Raw genomic sequence first — 20,149 nt, forward strand, 5'->3', positions numbered from 1 at the left:
CTCTACACTGTCCCCATCAAACACTCCCAGGACAGGGACAGCACAGGGTTAGATACAGAGTAAAGCTCTCTCTATACTGTCCCCATCAAACACTCCCAGTGAAGCCTTCTCATTGTTAATGATAACAGAACAGGCAGTGGATATGAGGATCTCTGAGGCTGCTTGCTGATTCTCTCACCTTGTGCCCCGTCTTTTTGTTTATTTCCTGCTCTGGTGGAATGACTTTCTTGTCTTGTAGATCTCTGGCCCTGGAGTAGTTTAGCCACCCTTGCAGCTAGTGGATCTGTTGTGTTGTCCTCCTCTTGGCCTCCTCCTGTCCTGCTGTCTTTGATGAGTGCCCAGGGCTGACTCGGGAGTTGGGGAGTCGCTGACGGTGCTGCCTGTTCAGGGGTAGTCAGTGTGTTGGGGGTCAAGGAGCTTCCAGAGCCCTGTCCTGATGGCACAGTGCCTGAGCTGCCTGCAGTCACCCCGCTACACCCTTCAGGTTCGGCTCTGCCTGCATGGCTGGTGGAAGCTGGCTGTGTCAACCTTTCTCCACCTGCAGTTACAGCTCGTCTACCGAGAAGTTCTTCACACTCTCCCTTCTCCGACAGTCGCTCAGTGATGCTGCTGGTGTGCCAGACGGTGGCAGGTGTCTTGTGGACTTTACCCAGTCCTGTCCCAGGTCCCTCTCCCAATGGGCTCTTGGACTGTGGGACTGTGGTTGCCCACTGAGATAAGAATTCACCATCACCTACATTCAACAAGGTCACTGCCTCATGCTCATTAGAGCCCGGCCTCTCTGCAGGAACCTCTGCAGACAAGGAGCCTTGCTGGCTGGTCACAGACACTGCCGTATCGCCCAGCAGCTCACGGATCTCCCTGAGGGTCTTCAACCCAATGGATTGATCCTCACGCCATGGAAGGTGGTCACGGTATGGGCAAGGGAGCGTCCTGCTCTCAGTGGGAGGAGGGATGGGTCCCGCCCCCTCCCTGATCATCTGTACACCAGCCTCCGTGGGAGATACAGCGGGCAACTCCCCTCCTGAGTGGGAAGGACTGAATGGTGCAGGATCACGGACCACAGCATCGGGGGCACTTTCAAATTCACTTAAAAGCCGTTCAACTCTTCTGGAAACAGACTCAGAACTCGGGCTTGGTGGTGCTTTCTGAAGGCTGGTTAGGTTTTCTCCTCTGGCCGAGTCCTCCAGGACTGGCATCACGAGAGCTGGGTGTTGGTTGGAGAAGTCCAGGCGCCTGCTGGTGGGAGGATGCAAGGAGCTGCACCGGCTGCCGCCTGGGTCTGTGACAACTTCCCGGGCAGCTCCTGGTGACTGCTCAGTACTGATTAGAGTGTCTGGCCCTCGGTCAGAGTGTACTGGAATGGACGTGCTGTGGGTCAGACCATCAGAACTAAAGTTGCAGCACGAAACAGGATCCAGCGCAGATAGCCCTGTAATTTAAAGAAGGACATCAAGGAACAACATTAAGAAACTATAATGAAGGCAGTAAATACACTGTCAGCAAGTTTGTAGATGGTACAAAAATAGGTGGTGAGGCAAATGGTGAGGATAGCGCAAGGAATCTACTCGGGCTATAGACAGGTGAGTGTGCCCTATGGCTCTGGATAGTCTTTACAGCAGAAAACATCCTCTCTGCGTCTACCCTGTTAAGTCCCCTCAAAATCTTAAATCACATAAAAACTGGCAATGCTGGATATGTGGAACAAGAACCGAAATTGCTGGAGAAACCCTTCCTACCTTCCCCTCAGAATCTTCTATGTTTGAATGTGATCACCCCTCATTCTTCTAAGTACAGCGAATAAAGCCCTGTTCTTGATAAATCAACCCCCTTCATCCCAGGTATCTGCCTTGTGAATCTCTTTTGAACAGCCTCCATTCAGTATACCTTTTGTTTTTAAGTATAGGGGCCGCAACTGTATAGAGTACACCAAGCGCAGCCTCACCAATACTCTGTACTGTTGTAACAAGACTTTCCAAGTTATAAACTGCAACTTCCTAGCAATTAAAGCCAAATTCCAATTTGTTTCTTCATTACTCGCTGCAACTGCATGCTAACCTTTTGTGTTTCATGTACAATAATAGCCAGTTCCACTGGAATGCATTTTTTGAAGTCTCTCTCCATCCAAACAATAGTTTGCATTTTCAATTCTTCCTACTGAAGGGCATAACCTCACATTTTCCTACAGTGAACACCAACTGCCAGGTTTTTGCCCACTCACTGAATGTATCCCTTGCAGATTTCTCATCTGCTCACCACAATACGCTGTCACCTATTTTTGAATCTTCAGCAAATTTGTACATTACACTTTGTCCCTTCTTTCAAATCATTAATATAGATGGTAAATAACTGAGACCTTGGGCCTTATCGCATGTGGCACTCAACTAGTTATGTCTTTACAACCTGCAAAAGATTCAGTAACCCCGACTGTGTTAACCAATCGTCAATCCACATTAATACATTACACCAGTAGCATGAGCTCCTAACCTGCGCAATAACCTTTTATGTAGTACCTTATCAAAACATTTCTGGAAATAGCTCATTATCTGCTTCCAGAGACTTCAGTCTCCCTCCCTCCCTTCTTCCCTCACTGAATGCAGACAACCCAATCTCTCTCCCTTCCACAATGACCACAGATATTCTAACCTCCCTCCCTTCAACAATGATGATAGGCAGTCACTCCACGTAATATATAGGATCTTACCTTCTGCATCCTGCAATCCTTTGGTTGCCTCTGACTCCCTCTCTTTTTTCAGTTCCATCAGCGTAAAATCCACTTGTCTTGAAGGCCCTCTAGACCCTAGTATGCTGCTGGGAGATTGGTTAATACCCAGATTGTGAAGATAGATCTGGGAACCATAAAACATGACATGTCAGAAACTGCCATAAATGAAATGCAACTCCACCCTCAGCCTCCCAAAATAAATTTGCAAATGCCTCTTTTCCCCTTTGATTCCTACTGGCACACAGCATTCCAGAATCTGGCCAGACATGACAATCACAAGTCTAAGATTATCCCTCACTCAATATTTCCCAGAGCCTGCCTTTTTTCATTCATTCTTGAGATGTGGGTCAGCATTTACTGCCCGTCCCTAATTGCCCTTGAGAAAGTACTGGCAAGTTGCCTTCTTGAACCACTGCAATCCATTTGGCATAGGCCTTTCTTGTCTGTGAATGCAAGTACTGCATCATAATACCCATGTTTCTCCCAGTGGGAAGAGTTCCTGGGGTCAGGAATGATGGATAGAATACAGCATAGGAGGAGTGGACACTGAGTTTACTTGGAGATTTTGGGACAGTTACTTGTACTCGGGTCTTCGCTATCTCAAATCTATAACCACAGTCTAGATGACTGCTTTCACTTATTAAGGGCCATTTATTTTGAACTAAATTGATAAAAGTTTTTCCCATCAAGTTGCAGGAAGGGAAATGCACTTGATACAGTGGATATGGACTTCTAAAAACTGTAGATTAAAACATTATGTAATAGCCTTGTCAGCAAAAGTGACAGGTAACAGAAACTGAACTCGAGAAGGGTACATGCTGGAGCTTCTCAGGGGTCGGAACTAAGGCCACTACCTTTCTTGATTTATGTGAAATTATTTTTAAGTTGGATGTGCAGGGCACAATTGCAAAATGTGCAGGTGACACAAAACTTGGCTTATTCTTGCTTTCATCTTAAGGTTATAGAACATAGAACAGTACAGCACAGGAACAGGCCCTTTGGTCCAGCAACTCTGTACAGACCATGTCATTCTACACTCACTCCATCTGCCTGCACCCCTCTAATCTCTACCTGTTCATATTTCTTAAACTTTGTTAAAAGTATCTGCTTCTACCATCTCCCCTGGCTGCAAGTTCTGGTCATCTGCCACCCTCTGTGTAAAAACTTATCTCGCATATCTCCTTTAAACTTTCCCCCTCTCACCATAAATCTATGTACTCTAGTATTTAACATTTCCACCTTGGGAAAAAGATTCTGACTATCCATCCTGTTCATGCCCCTCATAATTTGATATAGTTCTCTCAGGTTACCCCTCAGGATCCAACACTCTAGCAAAAACAATCCAAGTTTGTCCAACCTCTCCTTGCAGCTAATACACTCCAATCCAGGCAACATCCTGGTAAACCTCTACTGCACCCTCTCCAAAGCCTCCACATCTTTCCTGTAGTGTGGCAACCAGAACTGTACACAATACTCCAAATGTGCCCCCTTGTTATTGACCCTTCAATGAAGGGACACAGCTACTTTCTATTTACACAGTTGCTGCTACATTTCAAGAAAAGGGAACATGTCGGGCCTGTCCACTCCCCATTGTTACCATCCTTAAATTGTAGACCACAACTCACCATGTAAATCCTAATCTCCCCTTTGGACTTTTTGCCAACTACCTTAAATCTGAGCCCATTAGAAACTATTTTGCGTCATTTCCTCTCAAAAATCCCGTCAATATTTGAACACTTCTATTAAATCTCCCCTTAACCTTCCCTGCTTTAAACAGAACAATCCTAAAAACAGAAGGCTGTTAAGTCAATGTGAGATATTATCAATTACTGACAGACAATTTCAGTTACAAAGACAGACACAGTATTAGAGGGGATAATTGCAAATGTCACACCCTTGTTTAAAAAAAGATGTGAAGATAAATCTAGCAATTACAGGCGCATCAGTTTAACGTCAGTGAAGGAAGGCTTTTGGAAATGATATTCTTACAAAACTGACAGTCACTTGGGCAAATGTACATTAATTAAGGAAAGCTGCAACAAATTTCTTAATCGCATATAATGTTTAACTAATTTGAGGTTTTCAGTAAGGTAATGGACATCATTGACACGGGTAATGCAGTCGATGTGGTGTACACAGACTTGCAAAAGGCATCTGATAACATGCCTGACAGCAAGCTTCTCAGGCAAATTAATACACATGGAAGGAAAGGGGCAGCAGTGACATGGAAACCAAGTTCACAGAGTGACAGGAAACAGAGTTGTGGCTATTGTGTTATTTTCAGACTGGAAGAATGTATGTGAAGTTCTGCAGAGGTTGTAATTTGGACCACTGCTTTTCTTGATCTGCGTCAATGCACTAGACTTAACAGTGCAGAGAATAATTTCAGAGTTTGCAGATGAAGAAATCTTGAGAATATTGATAGATTTCAGGAGAAATGGATAGGCTGGTGGAATTGCAGACAAAATGTTTTTCAGAGTATTGTCAAGTATGAAGTATTTCATTTCGTCAGGAAGATCAAGGAGAGGCTATAAAATTTAAAGGATAATATTCTATAAGGCATTTAAGAGTAGAGGGGTCTGTGGTTTTATGAATACAAGTTATTGATTGTGGAAGGGCACAGACATAGAAGGTTCAGGGGTGACCTTATTGAGGTTTATGAGGGGCATGGATAAGGTGAATAGAAAAGGTCTTTTCCCTAGGCTGGGGGAGTTCAAAACAACGGGGCATATTTTAAAGTGTAATATAAGGCTAAAGGCCAGTGCTGGACAATGGGATAAGAATGATGATCAGCACGGACACAATAGACTGATGGGTCTGTTTCTGTGCTCTAACAGATCTATGACTCTCTCTGAGTTGATTTCAGGAGGACGGATCATTGGGCTGCATTCCGGATCGGAAATGGAAAGCCAGGGGCTGCTTTGCTGAGTTACCCACCGGTATCCTGTCCTCCACGTTGAATTGGTTGGCATCTGGCGTAAGCCGTGACGGCGTCCAGATGGGAACGTAGTTATCGACTTCCAGGCTGGTCAGTGAGTGGCCTGACACACCTGCCCGACTGCTCTCCTGTGAGCTGCCCAGCAGGTTGAGCTCATCTTGTGGAGAGGCAGCACTGAATCGTTCAGGGCAGACAGTGGCACTTGAGGGGTGTGGGCCAGGTGAGGCAGCACCATGTCCAGGAGATGTTGCAGTTTGCCCGGAGCTGCTGCTCTCCCTTTGCTCAGTCGTGACGGGAGACAGACGGGCCTCCAGCATCGATGGGCTGGCTCCGTCATGGTGGGATGATAGGCACTGAGCCAGGGTACTGATGGACTCAAGTGAGTGAATGCCAGCCGCTCTGTCCCGGTTCAGGTGGCAATGAGATGAGTCAGCTTTACCGAGAGGGGCATCGTCCAGGCTTCCTCTCCTCACAACTGGTTGTGACATCCTCCTCAAACCAGCTGGGCTCACAGGCCTGACAGGATGGTCACTGCCGGTGTCTGATAAACGACTGGTGCTCTGGCCAGTTCTCTGGGTACTCTGTTGGTGGTCAGTCTGCAGGTGGGCAATTCCAAAGGTCGCTGCAATACGCCGCTTTGGTGGAGAGCTGGATGCCGGAGCCCCATTGATCCGTGACAGGATGTCATTGAGAGAGTCGGCAATAGCACTGTAGGCCTGCTGTCGGGGAGACACGCCTCTTATACCATGTAACACTAGGCTGTCGAAGTTTGGCTTGCCACCTGGGCAACAGTGCATGTCCCAAGCCCCAACTTTCTCCATGTAGCTCAGGGGAGGCATGGACTGCAGGACACCCGGGCAGGCCTGCCTGGTGGAGGAGGCAGCAGTGTTTTGACTGGCCTTGGTCAAATCCTTCTTGCCAAATGAGGGTTCCACCGAAACCTTGGAGATGCCAGCCGCAGGGGCCTGGCCTTCTAGGAGGCGACTGGCCACTCGCCTTGCCTGACCCAACTGAGCAAGGCCCTTGGCTGATGCGTTCAAAGGAACAGCTGGCGTGGACTGACAGACGGGGTCAGCTAAAGAGGCGAGGAAAGAGGAATCGGTGACATTTGCTGGACACACAGTGGGAGAGAGCTCACTGTCTTTCTGCTCCCGCTCTATGCTGTAGCCAGACAGTGCTGTTCCATCACTCTTGCTGTCCGTACTCCTTGTGGCCTTGACTTCAATGACAGTATCAACCTTCCCACTGGACGAGGTGGTGGGCTCCATGCAGGCAGTCACTGGTCCAGCTCCTGACGTGAAGCCATTGGACGGAGCAGATAAAGAGGAAGGAGTTGGTTGACGTTCCAAACCTGCTTCAGAGCAAGTTGTTTGACTGGTCTTGCTCACCTGACGCCCTTGTGAACAGAGCAAGGTGTGAGAAACCTCTGGCCTGCCTGGGTCTGAAGCAGCCAAGTTCCCATTTCCAAGAGGATTTGGACAGGCGGTGCTGGGGTCAGGCAGGGTTGGCTGCTCATGTGGCACGGCGTGCTCCGGGCTGGAGCATTCTCGAGAATCGAGAGCTGACTCGGGATTCAGGGGTGGCTGCTCAGTGGCATTCGGCTCCCATTCCTTTTCAAGAGCTGTAATACCATGTTTAACAGCCTCTGCAGCCACCAAGCTGCTCCTCTGGTTATCAATAAGGGGCCCAATCAATTCGGCTGCTCTCCTAGAGCCAGAGCTGCCGGCCATTTCAACAGCCTCCTCCAGCACCTGGGGAGCAGGCAACTCTCCACCCAGAGGTAACTTGTGTTCAGAGAGAGGGGCTCTGTATATTCCACTTGATGGTGGCTGGCATCCATCACTTTTGATGGATGGCATGATGCTAGGAAGCTCCATGAAGCGCTGGTCACCAATGTACTTTTCTGCTCGAGTGAAGTCTTCGTCTTCTGTCGCCTCTGACCACCTTGGGCTGGGGAGTGTCAGGGAATGTTGTGACAGGGAACCCCCACTGCTGCTGTGTCCAAGCACGTGCTGTGACAGAGAGGGGCTGCTTCTCTCACAGTCTGCAGAAGGTTCGGGTATTACCATCTCCTGGAAGCTGTTGCCTTGGAAGGCTCTGGTGTATCCCTCACTCAATACTCCAGATAAGTTAGGGCTCCCCCTGAAATTGAACAGAATAGAAATTGGTGAGTCTCACTGGGGCAACAGATTGTGTTGGTTGGGTGAGTTTAAATAGAACGGTCTTCTTTCAGGAAATGCCAATGTACATGACTGGGTTCAGACATGATATGGTGAGTGCACCGTGCTGAAGGGGAACAGGTCACTTTTTATATTTGCTCCCCAAAGCTCCCCACTACTGTTCCAATGTGCACTTTGCACATAGTGTAGTCTTTATCTGGGACACCCCAGATGGGCTACCTTGGGACAGATTACAAGGTTTTATTTCTTTTTCGGGTTCATCTGTGTGTTTCTTCACCACAACGCTTCATGAGTTTTCAAGCAGCTTTGCAACAGGCAGTTTACATCTGAAGCTGAACCAGCCTGGGAACAATCAAAGAAGCAGGAGGAATGAAGGAGCTGAGGACAAGAGCAGACAGTATGCAATCAGGGGTATTTCAAAGTTGGTCAGGAATCTGAAGAATGATGAAGCCGGTGGAGGATCAACACTTTTTGAGGCGGGGGGGGGGGGGTGGAGTGTGAAATTGTTGACTTTGGAAGTGAGAATAGAAAAGGCAAACATCTTGTAAGACGTCCGCAATGTTTAAACATTGCTGCTCAGAAAGACGTGTACACTCATACGAGGAGTGAAGGAAGTTAACAGACAAGCACAGCAAGAAATTCTGGAACTAAGCAACATGTGGGCTCTATTGCAAGAGGATTGGAGCACAATGGATCAAAGGGATCAGAAGCTAAATGGATCAAAGGACATGACAAGAAAGCAGAAACAAGGTTCTGTGCTGGATGATCAGCCATTATAACTTATTGAATGGTGGAGCAAGCTCAAAGGGCCAAATAGCCTACATCTGTACCTATATTCTATGTTTCATCACACATAGATGCCGCACATTTCTGCAGAAACAATATCGTGACTTTATGCTGAGTGATTCTGATCTGCTGTCTGAAATCAACTAGCCTATGCCAACTGCCCATGCCCTTCTCCAGACAAGTAAACTCGTTCTGGCTTTCTTCTTAGTTAAGAAATAGATTTTTACACTAACAAAAATGCAGAGTTTCAGAGCAAACACCTTACCTCAGCGGGGCAAACTCCATTGGAGAGCGATGAAAGATCATGTGGGAAAGTTTTCCCTCTTCCTGATTCTGACTGGGGTAGGAGTTCAAAAACGGAGGAGCTGAAGACAATCCGCTTCCCTGCAGCTCTGTTGTGAAAAGCAACATTGCCCTGTCAGCATTCTCAACTGAAATGATTATTCACAGATGTAGCACCCCTCATGAAAAATCATTCAAAAACCTTCAGGGCCTTTGTGAGGCCAGATTAAATCAGCCTTGTCACACTCAGCACCATTTCCTTGAAGGAATTTTGAGTTGCCTCCTGGACTCATATTGAATGTCTAAGGGGGTCAGAGAGAAATTTTTCAAATACTTGGAACACCTACAAAGATTAGTATGGGTTTTTCACTTCTTCTCAGAGGTCACGGAGCTTTGGCCACATACAAACAGTACATATCGGTCACATATATACAGTACTGATGAATTCTGTCAGTCACACACCTGAAAGGTTAACTGTGCTTTTTTTCCCTTCCATAACTGCTGCCAGATCTGCTCAGTGTTCCAAACATTCTCGAACAGCATTTGCTTTTCTGCTGTGTTTTTGTTTTTCTTTATTTTGCATTGTGATCCAAAATCTTGGTTTTAAACCAAGGACTGTGCAAGGAGATGTTGCACTTTTACAACAAGTTACTGGAACTCATTGTGAGTTGTGTTTACACTGCTACCGTGTTCAAGCACTGGGGGAAGATGCCTAAGATGCCCTGGTGGCACTGTGGGTGTGCAGAGCAAGTTTCACCTACAGACAGAATGCCGAGTCCCCCAGACAGTCAAACTAGGAAACACGGAACAATTTGATTTCAATCTTTAACAGCCCCAGGAGTAACAGGGCTCAAGTATCAATGCAGTTTCCCAAGTGCAACATGATAATACTTTCAACAGTTCTAAAATTTCCCTGCTTTTATATTCTAGGCCTATGTTCCAATAAAGGAAAGAATTTCTTATGCGCTTCATCAACCTGTTCTGCTACCTTCAGGGATCTGTGAACATGCATTCCTAAATGTCTCTGTTGCTCTACAATTCTCACCAGAATCCCTACAGTGTAGAAGCATGCCATTCGGCTCATCAAGTCCACGCTGACCCTCTGAACAGCATCCCACACAGACCTACCCTATCCCTGTAACCTTGCATTTACCACGCCCACCTAGCCTGCACATCCCTGGACACTACAGGGCAATTAGCATAGCCAATCCACTAACCTGCACATCTTTGGGCTGTGGGAGGAAACCAGTGCACCCGGAGGGAACCCACCCTGACATGGCGAGAACGTTTAAACACCACACAGACAGCTGCCTAAGATTGGAATCGAACCCAGGGCCCTGGTGTTGTGAGGCAGCAATGCTAACCACTGAGCCACCGTGCCTCCCTATCCGTGTTTCCCTATCCACACTATGCCACTATCCCACTGTTTATTGGGTAATCCCTTGCCTCTCTAAGTACATCGGTTCACACTTCTCCAAATCGAATTCCACATACTGTCTGCCTGCAGTCTACATCTAATTTATTGTGATCAAACAGTCAATTTTTAATATCATCTGCAAAACATCCTTATCATGTCCTCTCCATTCAAGTTCAAACCATTGACATGAACAAAGAACAATGAAGGACCCAGCTCTGAAGAACCTCAACAGAACCCACCATCCAGTCACACAGCACCCTTCAATCAGTACCTTTGACCTTCTGCCACTTGAACCAATTTTGGATCCAATTTACCACTTTACCTAAAGATCTGATGTGTTCTTAACATTCTGTCAATTATGAGGGACATTGTCAAAAATCTTGCTAAAATGCTTTTAGACGACTGAAATGTGCTATCCTTATTGGCCCTCCTTGATACTGCCTCAAAAATTTTCATCATTAGTCAGTCACAATGTTCTCTTCACAAATCCACACTGATTGCCCTTGACATCTCTCAGAGAGGCTGAATATTGCCCCACATGAGTTTTTAAACAATGATTCGTCTATCACAAGGTTAGGCTGAGTAGTTTTGAGTTAGGTGGTCAATCTCTTCCCCTCTTTTGAAATAACATACTGAACATTAGCCAGTCATAGAGTCATACAGCTCAGACACAGACCCTTTGGTCTAACTCGCCGATGCCCACCAAGTTTCCCAAGCTAAACTAGTCCCACTTGCCTGCATTTGGCCTCTAAACCTTTCTTAATGATGTACCTGTCCAAATGTCTTTTAAATATTGTAACTGTCCCTGCATCCGCAACTTCCTCTGGAAGTTCATTCCACATATGAGCCACCCTCTGTGTGAAGAAGTTGCCCCTCAGGTCTTTTTAAATCTTTCTCCTCTCACCTTAAAAATATGCCCTCTAGTTTTGAACTCCCCTACCCTAGGGAAAAGACCTTTGCTATCACTTTGTTTACGTCCCTCATGATTTTATAAACTTCTATGAGATCATCCCTCAACCTTCTATGCTCCAATGAAAAACATCCCAGCCTATCAAGCCTCTCCTTATAACTCAAACCCTCCATTCCTGGCAACATCCTGGTAAATCTTTTCTGAACCCTCTCCAATTTAATAATATCTTTCCTATATCAGGGCGACTAAAACTGTACACAATACTGCAGAAGCTGCCTCACCAATATCCTGTACAACATCAACATGATGTCTCAACTCCTCTGGCATGGCACCTTGAATCAGAGAGGATTGGAAAAATGATAGGGAGAGTAGTCTCTGTTTTTCACTTGCTTCTCTTAGATTTCATAGTGAGTTATCCATTTCAGAGATGTTAAGCTTCTGAAAATGTCCTCTTCTCTACTTTGTGCAAATCCAACTTGTGGGGCTAGTAGGGGAACAGTGTGCGAGGTGTTCTTTCTAGAGATAGCTTCTTGAATATTTTGTTGGATGCACTGGGCCATGATTTCGAAGCTTGTATTTTTGAATCAGACTCTTAACTGGAACTAAAAGCAGTTTAACAAAGAGCTTTTGGAGCTCAGAGGATGAGAATATGTAACACAACCAGAAAAGAATACAAAGGCTGAATCCAGGACCGGTAATCTCCAAACAAAAGGCTGCTATCTCAGTTATTTTAAAGAAACTGATTGACCGAACTGGCCATACAATGGACTCGGTTGTGACTGAAGTTTTGAGTCAAACTGAAACTGGCAGGTGGAGAGAATTGCGAGCAGGGCAATAAAGTCCTGGAAAGCATGCGCCAGCCTTTGAAGGGCTTTCTGGCTGAGGTTGGTGCCACACAAGCTGCGTGGACCTGCCAAGGATGTCTCTGAAATCTACAGCCATTGCTCCTGCTGTTTAACGTGCAATTTGCATAGTGAGCATTATCGGTCTTTCAGTTTGTGTCTAGCTTATGTTGACTTTGGTTTGGTTGTTAAATGTAAGTCATAAACAATTGATATTGTCCATTTGTTCTCACATTTGCATTCTTTGGCAAATGTGGTTCTTTTGGTCACCACAGGGATCTTAACATGATGTTTATCCCAATCAGTAGTTCCTAGTCCTTCTCAAGTATAACATCTGTCTTCTTCTGCCTTTACATACCCATTTTAAAATCTGTAGTGAAAAAAATGTAGTTTCATGCAAAAGTGTACTCTACCCACGACAGTAACCTTATCAGCGAGCAGGAGCCAAAAGCAGGGGTGTGCCCATGTCTTTATCACTGGGTCTCTTACCAAGACTGGGTTGGTGCTCCCTGAAGTCCCTCTGCATACTCATCGATTCTTCAGTCACAGTGATAGTCCCTTCCTCTATGGTGGGGAACTCCTCAAAGCTCTGTTGGCACTGAGCACCAGTCAGTAGCAACTGGGAAACAGACACTGAAGTCATTCCCCTGATATCTGCTCCTGCTGCCTGCAGCTGGGACCCTGAATCATTGCCCTATGAACAAAACAGAGGGCACAACATGTGACTTTTTCTTTGGGCAAGGTATGATTCAAACAGAGGAGGGGTCCCCACCAAAGCTCAATGACTTAAACTGTGCTCAAGAACCTGAATGTCACTCTGGATCATGTGATGCATCAACGTTGGGGTAGGTAATCACCCCCAGCTCACTGCAAACACAAAAGAATACGGGCTGATCTAATTGAAGTGTTTAAGACGATGAAACAATTTGATGGAACAGACAGAAGCTCTGCCATTTTGGAGGAGGAGGCTGGAACCAGGTGGTACAACGTTAAAATTAAATGTCAGCAGTTTCAGAATGACGTTAGGAAGGACTTCCACACAAAACAAGAGCAAGCTATATGGTAAATGGAAAAGCCCTGGGGAAAATTGATGCAGAGATCTGGGTGTTCAGGTCCATTGTACCCTGAAGGTGGCAACGCAGGTGGATAGAGTGGTCAAGAAGGCATACAGCAGGCTTTCATTCATCGGACGGGGTATTGAGTACAAGAGTTGGCAGGTCATGTTACAGTTGTATCGGACTTTCGACCACATTTGGAATACTGCGTACAGTTCTGGTCGCCACATTACCAAAAGGATGTGGATGCTTTGGAGAGGGTGCAGAGGAGGTTCACCAGGATGTTGCCTGGTGTGGAGGGCGCTAGCTATGAAGAGAGGTTGAGTAGATTAGGATTATTTACATTAGAAAGACGGAGGTTGAGGGGGGACCTGATTGAGGTCTACAAAATCATGAGAGGTATAAACAAGGTGGACAGCAAGAAGCTTTTTCCCCAGAGTGGGGGACTCAGTTACTAGGGGTCACGATTTCAAGGTGAGAGGGGAAATGTTTAAGGGAGATATGCATGGAAAGTTCTTTATGCAGAGGGTGGTGGGTGCCTGGAACGCGTTGCCAGCAGAGGTGGTAGAGGTGGGCACGATAGCACCATTTAAGATGTATCTAGACAGATACATGAATGGGCAGGGAGCAGAGGGATACAGATCCTTGAAAAATAGGTGACAGGTTTAGATAGAGCATCTGGATTGGCGCAGGCTTGGAGGGCCGAAGGGCCTGTTCCTGTGCTGTAATTTTCTTTGTTCTTTGTTCTATAACGGGTCATGGGAATATGAAAATCTATCTCCAAAAAGGTGTGCAGGCTGGAGGCCCATTGAAAATTTCAAAACTGAATTTGATAGATTTTTCTTTGTTAGGCAAGGGTATGGATTGAAAGTGGATCAGTGCACTGCAGGCCCAGATCAGCCATTATACCATTGAATGGCCTCCTCCTAAACCGAGAGGCAAGAGTACAATCAACTGAATAGCACTGACATCTCAAGGTTCCTCAATAAACTGATGGCATATCGAGTGGTTCAAGAAGTACCACCACCACTTTCTAAAACTTAATTAGGGATGGTCAACCACATTATCATTGAATTCAACTGAGTTGGATAAATTTTTGATACAGAGGGATCTGAGAGTTATGGAAAACAGACAGGAATGTAGAGTTGAGGCCACAATCAGATCAGCCATAATCTTACTAAATGACGGAGCAGACTGAAAGGCCACATGGTCTCAACCTGCTCCCAAATCCTCGGTTCCTAACAAACTGTTAACAAAGAGGCCTGGAATGACAGTTCTAACGCTAGTTTGAGAAATTAAACACAGTTATAACAGATTTGGAAATAAAAAGCTGTGATCCTTACCCAGTCAGGCCTATATAAGACTCCAGTCTCATTTTAACATTGTTAACTGTACGGTGTTGTCGCAAGACTCTCAGTCTTATCAAACCGACTACAAATCAGCACTGCATAGCACATTCAAAGGGACATTCAAGAAAGTGCCCAACACCATTAACTCAAAAGCAACAGGTTGGGGCACTAAGTGCTTGCTAGCAATGCCCATATCCCCAGAAGGAGCTGATTGTATCATGCTCAGTTTCACTGGAATGTCTTCACCATTCTTTCACTGCCGCTGGGTCAAACTCCTGGAATGGCCTTCCAGTAGTACTGCGGGTGTACTGCACTGTACAAAGTACAGCTGTTAAGGAGACAGCTCACCACCATTGTCTCCAGGACAATTAGAAATAGGCAAAAATGCTGAGCTGAGCACCAACGCTCAATTCTCAAGAACAAGAAAGAAAAATGAGAAAGCTGTTTGTGCAAGCCTTACATATTGCAGAGCACTCTGCTGCATAGGATATAACTCTCTCAGAGATTCCTCATCATTGACTCCAACATTCAGCCAGTTCCTTCCCTATGGTATTACCTGCTTTGCTCTCTGGACAATAGCCTTTCCTAATGAGTAACCACTCACATTGGACAGGTGGGTCCCACTTTCAGGGCTACTATCCTGACTGACCTGTTCCTCCGTGCTACAGGTCAGTGGTGGTGTTGTCGCTATCACCTACAAGAGACAACATGTTGCAACTGTGAAAAACTGTGGCAGTCAGTAAGCGTCACAACCTTCTATTGTCACATTTTGTCCCGGATTTTGTGTCCAACATTTTCAAGTCATAAACTTGTACATCAGCATTTTTAAAGTTAACATCATTGTAGAGTAGTTTGCCCATGAACGTTTCTCAGTGTATTCTGAACATTTTCTTCATCCACCTTTCTGTTTCTGAGTGATTGAAATTACAAACGTCCAAAATAGATTTATACTGCATTTTTTAAAAGTTCTGATTGAATTACATATTTCACAAAATATGGTAAAATGTATCCCTTCAACTGTTTTTTCTGACTTTTCAGTTGAAAGTCTGTGATCTTTGTAAAAAGCTTGGAAATGGAGTAGATTCTTGGGGAATGGAGTTGATTCTTGGGGAATGGGCATACACAAGGAAATGAAATTTACAGTAGAAAAGAGTTGCATTCTAATAGGAAGAATAAACCAAATGTTATAATTTATTAGGAAATGCAAACATGGGGAGATTTGGACATGTATTCACACAATTTAGGAAACAGGAGAAAATTTCAGAGAGGGTGCAGAAAAATAAAACAAATCAAATGGTTCCAGGAAAAAGACTTCAATTTCACACTTCATATTTTACAGTTCTTGAAGAACTTAAGTTTTGAAGGATTGTGGAAAAATTGATTTATTTTGAGTTTTGTGGAAATACTTGAAATTACTTATTTAAAAGAGGTTGTTGAAAAATTATAGACATTGGAGATTTCTTAAAATATGGCCTTCCGGAAAGGACATGACTGATGATAATAGTTTGGTTGCTGTACACCCTACTTGGACCTGTTTAAACAGTGACTGGTTTGGAGAAGTTCTTGTATTTGCAAAAAACTTAAAATAAATCAATTTTTCCACAATTCTTCAAAACATAAGTTCTCCAAAAAAATGTAAAATATGAAGTGTGAAACTGAAGTCTCTATTTCCGGAACCATTCTTGCAAATCTTTTCAGCATTCTCCCTGAAACTTTCTTCTGTTTCCTAAATTTTGTGAAGACACATCCAAATCTCTCCATGTTTCTCCTGCCTTCAGCCTACAATTCTTGATCCCTTTACCAATCAAGAACCTATCCATCTCTGTCTTAAATACATTCAATGACTTGGCCTCCACAGCTTTCCTCAGCAATCAGTTCCACAGAGTCACCACCCTGTGGCTGAAGAAATTCCTCCTCTTCTCAGTTCTAAAGGGTTGTGCTTTCACCCTGAATCAGTGCTCCGGGTCGCTTTCCTACTAGTGGAAATATCTTCTCCATGTCCACTCTATCCAGGTTTCTCAGTATTCTGTAAGTTTCAATTAAAACCACCAACCCTCCCCATCCAATCCTTCTAAACTCTATCACTTACAGACCAAAAGTTTTCAACCGCTCCTCATACGACAAGCACTTCATCCCAGGATCATTCTTGTAAATCTCCTCTGGATGCCCTCCAAGGCTAGCAAATCTTTCCTTAGATACGGGGCCCAAAACTGCTCACAATATTCCAAAAGCGGTGTAATCAGAGCCTTACACAGCCTCAGCAGTAATCTCTGCTCTTGTATTCTAGCCCTCTCAAAATGAGTGTGAACACTGCATTTGCCTTCCTAACTGCCACCTGAATCTGCCTGCCAACTTTAACAGGATCCTCAACTCGGACTTTGCACTTCAGATTTCCAAAGTGTTTTGTCATTTAGAAAATAGCGTAACCTTTGTTCTTCCTATTGCCTCACATTTTCCCAAATGGTATTCCATCTGCTACATCTTTGCCCTCCCGACCAGCATGTTCAAGTTCTTCTGCAGCCTCCCTGCTTCCTCAACACTAGCTGTCCCTCCACCAATCTTCACATCATCTCCAAACATAGCAACAGTACCTTCAGTTCCTTTATCCAGATTATTAATGAATTACATGAATAGTTGTGGTCCCAACAATGAACCCCGCAGAACTCTACAAGGCTACCATCCTGAAAAAAATCTCCTTTATCCCAACTCTCTGCTTCTGCCAGTCAGTCATTCCTCTGTTCATGCCATTAGTTTGTCCCTAACACCATCAGCTATCTTATTTAGCAGACTCCTGTGCTACACTTTATCACAGGCCTTCTGGAAATCCAACTGGATAACATGTTCTGGCTCTTCTTCGTTTAATTTGCTCATTATGGTGGCTCAGTGGTCAGCACTGCTGCCTCACAGCACCAGGTACCTGGGTTCGATTCCAGTCTCGGGCGACTGTCTGTGTGGAGTTTGCACATTCTGTCCGTGTCTGCATGGGTTTCCTCCAGGTGCTTCCACAGTCCAAAGATGTGCAGGTTAGGTGGATTGGCCACGTTAAATTGCCCACAGTGTCAAGGGGTAAGCAAGCTAGGCAGATTAGACATGGGAAATGCAGGGTTATAGGGATAGGCTTGAAGGGGGGGGGTCGGTCTGGGTGGGATGCTGTTCGGAGGGTCGGTGCAGACTCAATAAGCCGAATGGGCTGCTTCCATGCTGTAGGGATTATATGATTCTACCCCTATATTGTAGCAAAAAAAATCAAAAGTGCTGGAGTAAAGACCCAAGGGATCAGGCAATATCTGGAGAGAGAGAGCACTCACCCACCTGATCTGTTTTTAAACGGGTAATGTATTAGCATGGATAGAAGATTGGCACCAAGTAAAGAGTGGGGATAAATGAGTGTTCTTCTGGTTGGCGATCAGTGGTTAGTGGTGTGCCTCAGGGTTCAGTGTTGGGACAGCAATTGTTTATAATTTACATGGATGATTTAAAGTTTGGGATCAAGTGTAGTGTGAAGTTCGCAGATGACACTAAGATGAGTGGTCGAGCAAAGCGTGCAGAGTACACTAAAAGTCTGCAGAGTGATAGAGATAGGTTAAATGAGTGGGCAAGGGTCTGGCATATAGAGTACAGTGTTGGTAAATGTGACGTCATCCATTTTGGTAGGAGTAACACCAAAATGGACTGTTATTTAAATGGTGAAAAATTGCAACATGTTGTTCTGCAGAAGGATCTGGGTGTCCTTGTGCATGAATCACAAACAGGTGGTGTGCAGGTGTATCAGGTCATTAAGAAGTTGCAGAGGGTGCTGGCAAGGCTGCGCATGGAGTACTGTGTACAGTTTTGGTCTCCTTACTTGAGAAAAGGCACTGGAAGGGGTGCAGCGGAGAGTCACTAGGTTGATTTCAGAATTGAGAGGGTTGGCTTATGAGGAGAGATTGAACAGACTGGGACTATACTCATTAAAATTCAGAAGAATGGGGATGGGAACTTATAGGACCAAATAAAATTATGAAGGGCATAGATAAGAGAGAAGCAGGGAGGTTGTTTCCACTGGTAGGCGAAACTAGAACTAGGGGGCATAGCCTCAAAATAAGAGGGAGCAGATTTAGGACTAAGTTGAGGAAGACCTTCTTCCCCCAAAGGGTTGTGAATCTGCAGAATTCCCTGCCCAGTGAAGCAGTTAAGGCTACCTCATTGAATATTTTTAAATAAGATTTTTGAACTGTAAAAGGAATTCAGGGTTATGTTGAGCGGGCAGGTAAGTGGAGTGAGTTCACGAAAAGATCAGCCATGATCTTATTGAATGGTGGAGCAGGTTCGATGGGCCTGATGGCCTACTCCTACTCCTATTACTTACGTTCTTATGCTATCTCCTCAAAGAATTCTAAGATTTTAACAGCAAAATTCAATAATGAATTGAATATATATATTTGAAGGGAAAAAATTTGCAGAGCTCTGAGTAAGAATCAGGTAAGGCCCCTGGGCTGTATTACACCACAGTCAGTTAGGTTTTCTGTAGTTTCCATCAGTTTCTTGCTCATAAGTTTGTAAAAGTTAGGAGAAGCTACATGTCAAATTTTAAGTTCCCTTGGTGATGTTGTCAAAGGAAAACAGGATTAAGCACTGCACACAGTGGGTAATCAAGCCCTTTGGCAATCACTGTTTAGATTAACATACTCACACTTAACAATGTGATACAGGCTGCTGATGATCTGTATCTGTGAGGCAGGTCCAGAACAAGTTGGGGACAATGACATGAAAGTTCTTCTCAGCTAGCTGTCCCATGACTGGAATGCCAGTTCGCATTTCTACTGACACTACTTTCACAGAGCTCTGCTGTAACACTGACTTCCACTGAAACACTGAATTGACAGATGCAACACCAATACATTGTAGCTACAATTACCTTCAAAGGAACTTAAGTACAGACTAATGGAAAGCAGACCATCAGAGACAAGACAGTAATTTAATCAGGATAATTCCTGTAGCCCATGTAATTCACGAGAATGCAGCACAGTCTATTTAGGTTCATCAACATTCACCAGCCAACAAGCATATGAAATGCAACATTGACAGAGCGGCTACCTGTAGGGAGAGAAGGTAACTTTGTGTGAAATTAAGGCTACACTGCAGATTCCCAAACACTTGTTTGTCTTGATTTTAAAGTGCTCTTGGTTCACAAATAATGCGTCCTTAGTGTAAAGCAATAAAGGGAGAGTTACAGCAATAAAACAAACCCTGAGGAAGGTCTAGATGCTGCAGTTCCATATTCACTTTCACCAAGGAGTCATTGCTCCTAAACAACGACACACAGTGCCTTTCGCAAACTTTACAGCCAATTAAATACTTTTCAGATGTAGTCTTGACTGTAATTTCAGAGATACAGTCGTCAGGATGTGCACAGCAAGATCCCACAAGCAGTAAAATGATAACGACCAGATAATCTATTTCATTCGGACGTTGACAGTGGAATGAACATCAATGACGATGGGGAGAACGCCCCGAAGTTTCATATTCTTGCCATGGGATCTTTGACCTTCACCCGAGAGAATTCCGACTCAAAAAGTTTCTCCTCACGGAGCTCTGGGAGGAAAGAGCTTCAATGGGGGGCAGCTGCTGCAGGAAAGGCCGAGGCTGCAGTGGCGGATCGGGCCCGGACTGAGGGGGGCAGCCG

At 45.0% G+C, this 20,149-nt stretch overlaps 1 protein-coding gene across 6 annotated transcripts in view; it reads right to left on the reverse strand.

The window, feature by feature from the left end:
- alms1 (ALMS1 centrosome and basal body associated protein) overlaps positions 1-20,149 on the reverse strand; it is a 53,512-nt gene that overhangs the window by 33,122 nt on the left and 241 nt on the right. Inside the window, exons 1-8 of one of the 6 annotated variants that reach the window (XM_048598495.1) lie at positions 19,713-20,094; positions 19,382-19,560; positions 15,041-15,178; positions 12,570-12,774; positions 8,895-9,021; positions 5,663-7,805; positions 2,705-2,849; positions 179-1,432 (exon numbers count right to left, since the gene is read on the reverse strand). In XM_048598495.1, the coding sequence (XP_048454452.1) occupies positions 179-1,432; positions 2,705-2,849; positions 5,663-7,805; positions 8,895-9,021; positions 12,570-12,723 (3,823 nt within the window). In that variant the 5' untranslated portion in view covers positions 12,724-12,774; positions 15,041-15,178; positions 19,382-19,560; positions 19,713-20,094. Of the gene's footprint in view, positions 1-178; positions 1,433-2,704; positions 2,850-5,662; positions 7,806-8,894; positions 9,022-12,569; positions 12,775-15,040; positions 15,179-19,381; positions 20,095-20,149 lie in introns of those variants that run through there. The other 5 variants (XM_048598490.1, XM_048598485.1, XM_048598472.1 and 2 more) reach the window with 5 other exon arrangements.

Source organism: Rhincodon typus, chromosome 1 (genome assembly GCF_021869965.1).
Source record: "Rhincodon typus isolate 14 chromosome 1, sRhiTyp1.1, whole genome shotgun sequence".
Taxonomy (NCBI): domain Eukaryota; kingdom Metazoa; phylum Chordata; class Chondrichthyes; order Orectolobiformes; family Rhincodontidae; genus Rhincodon; species Rhincodon typus.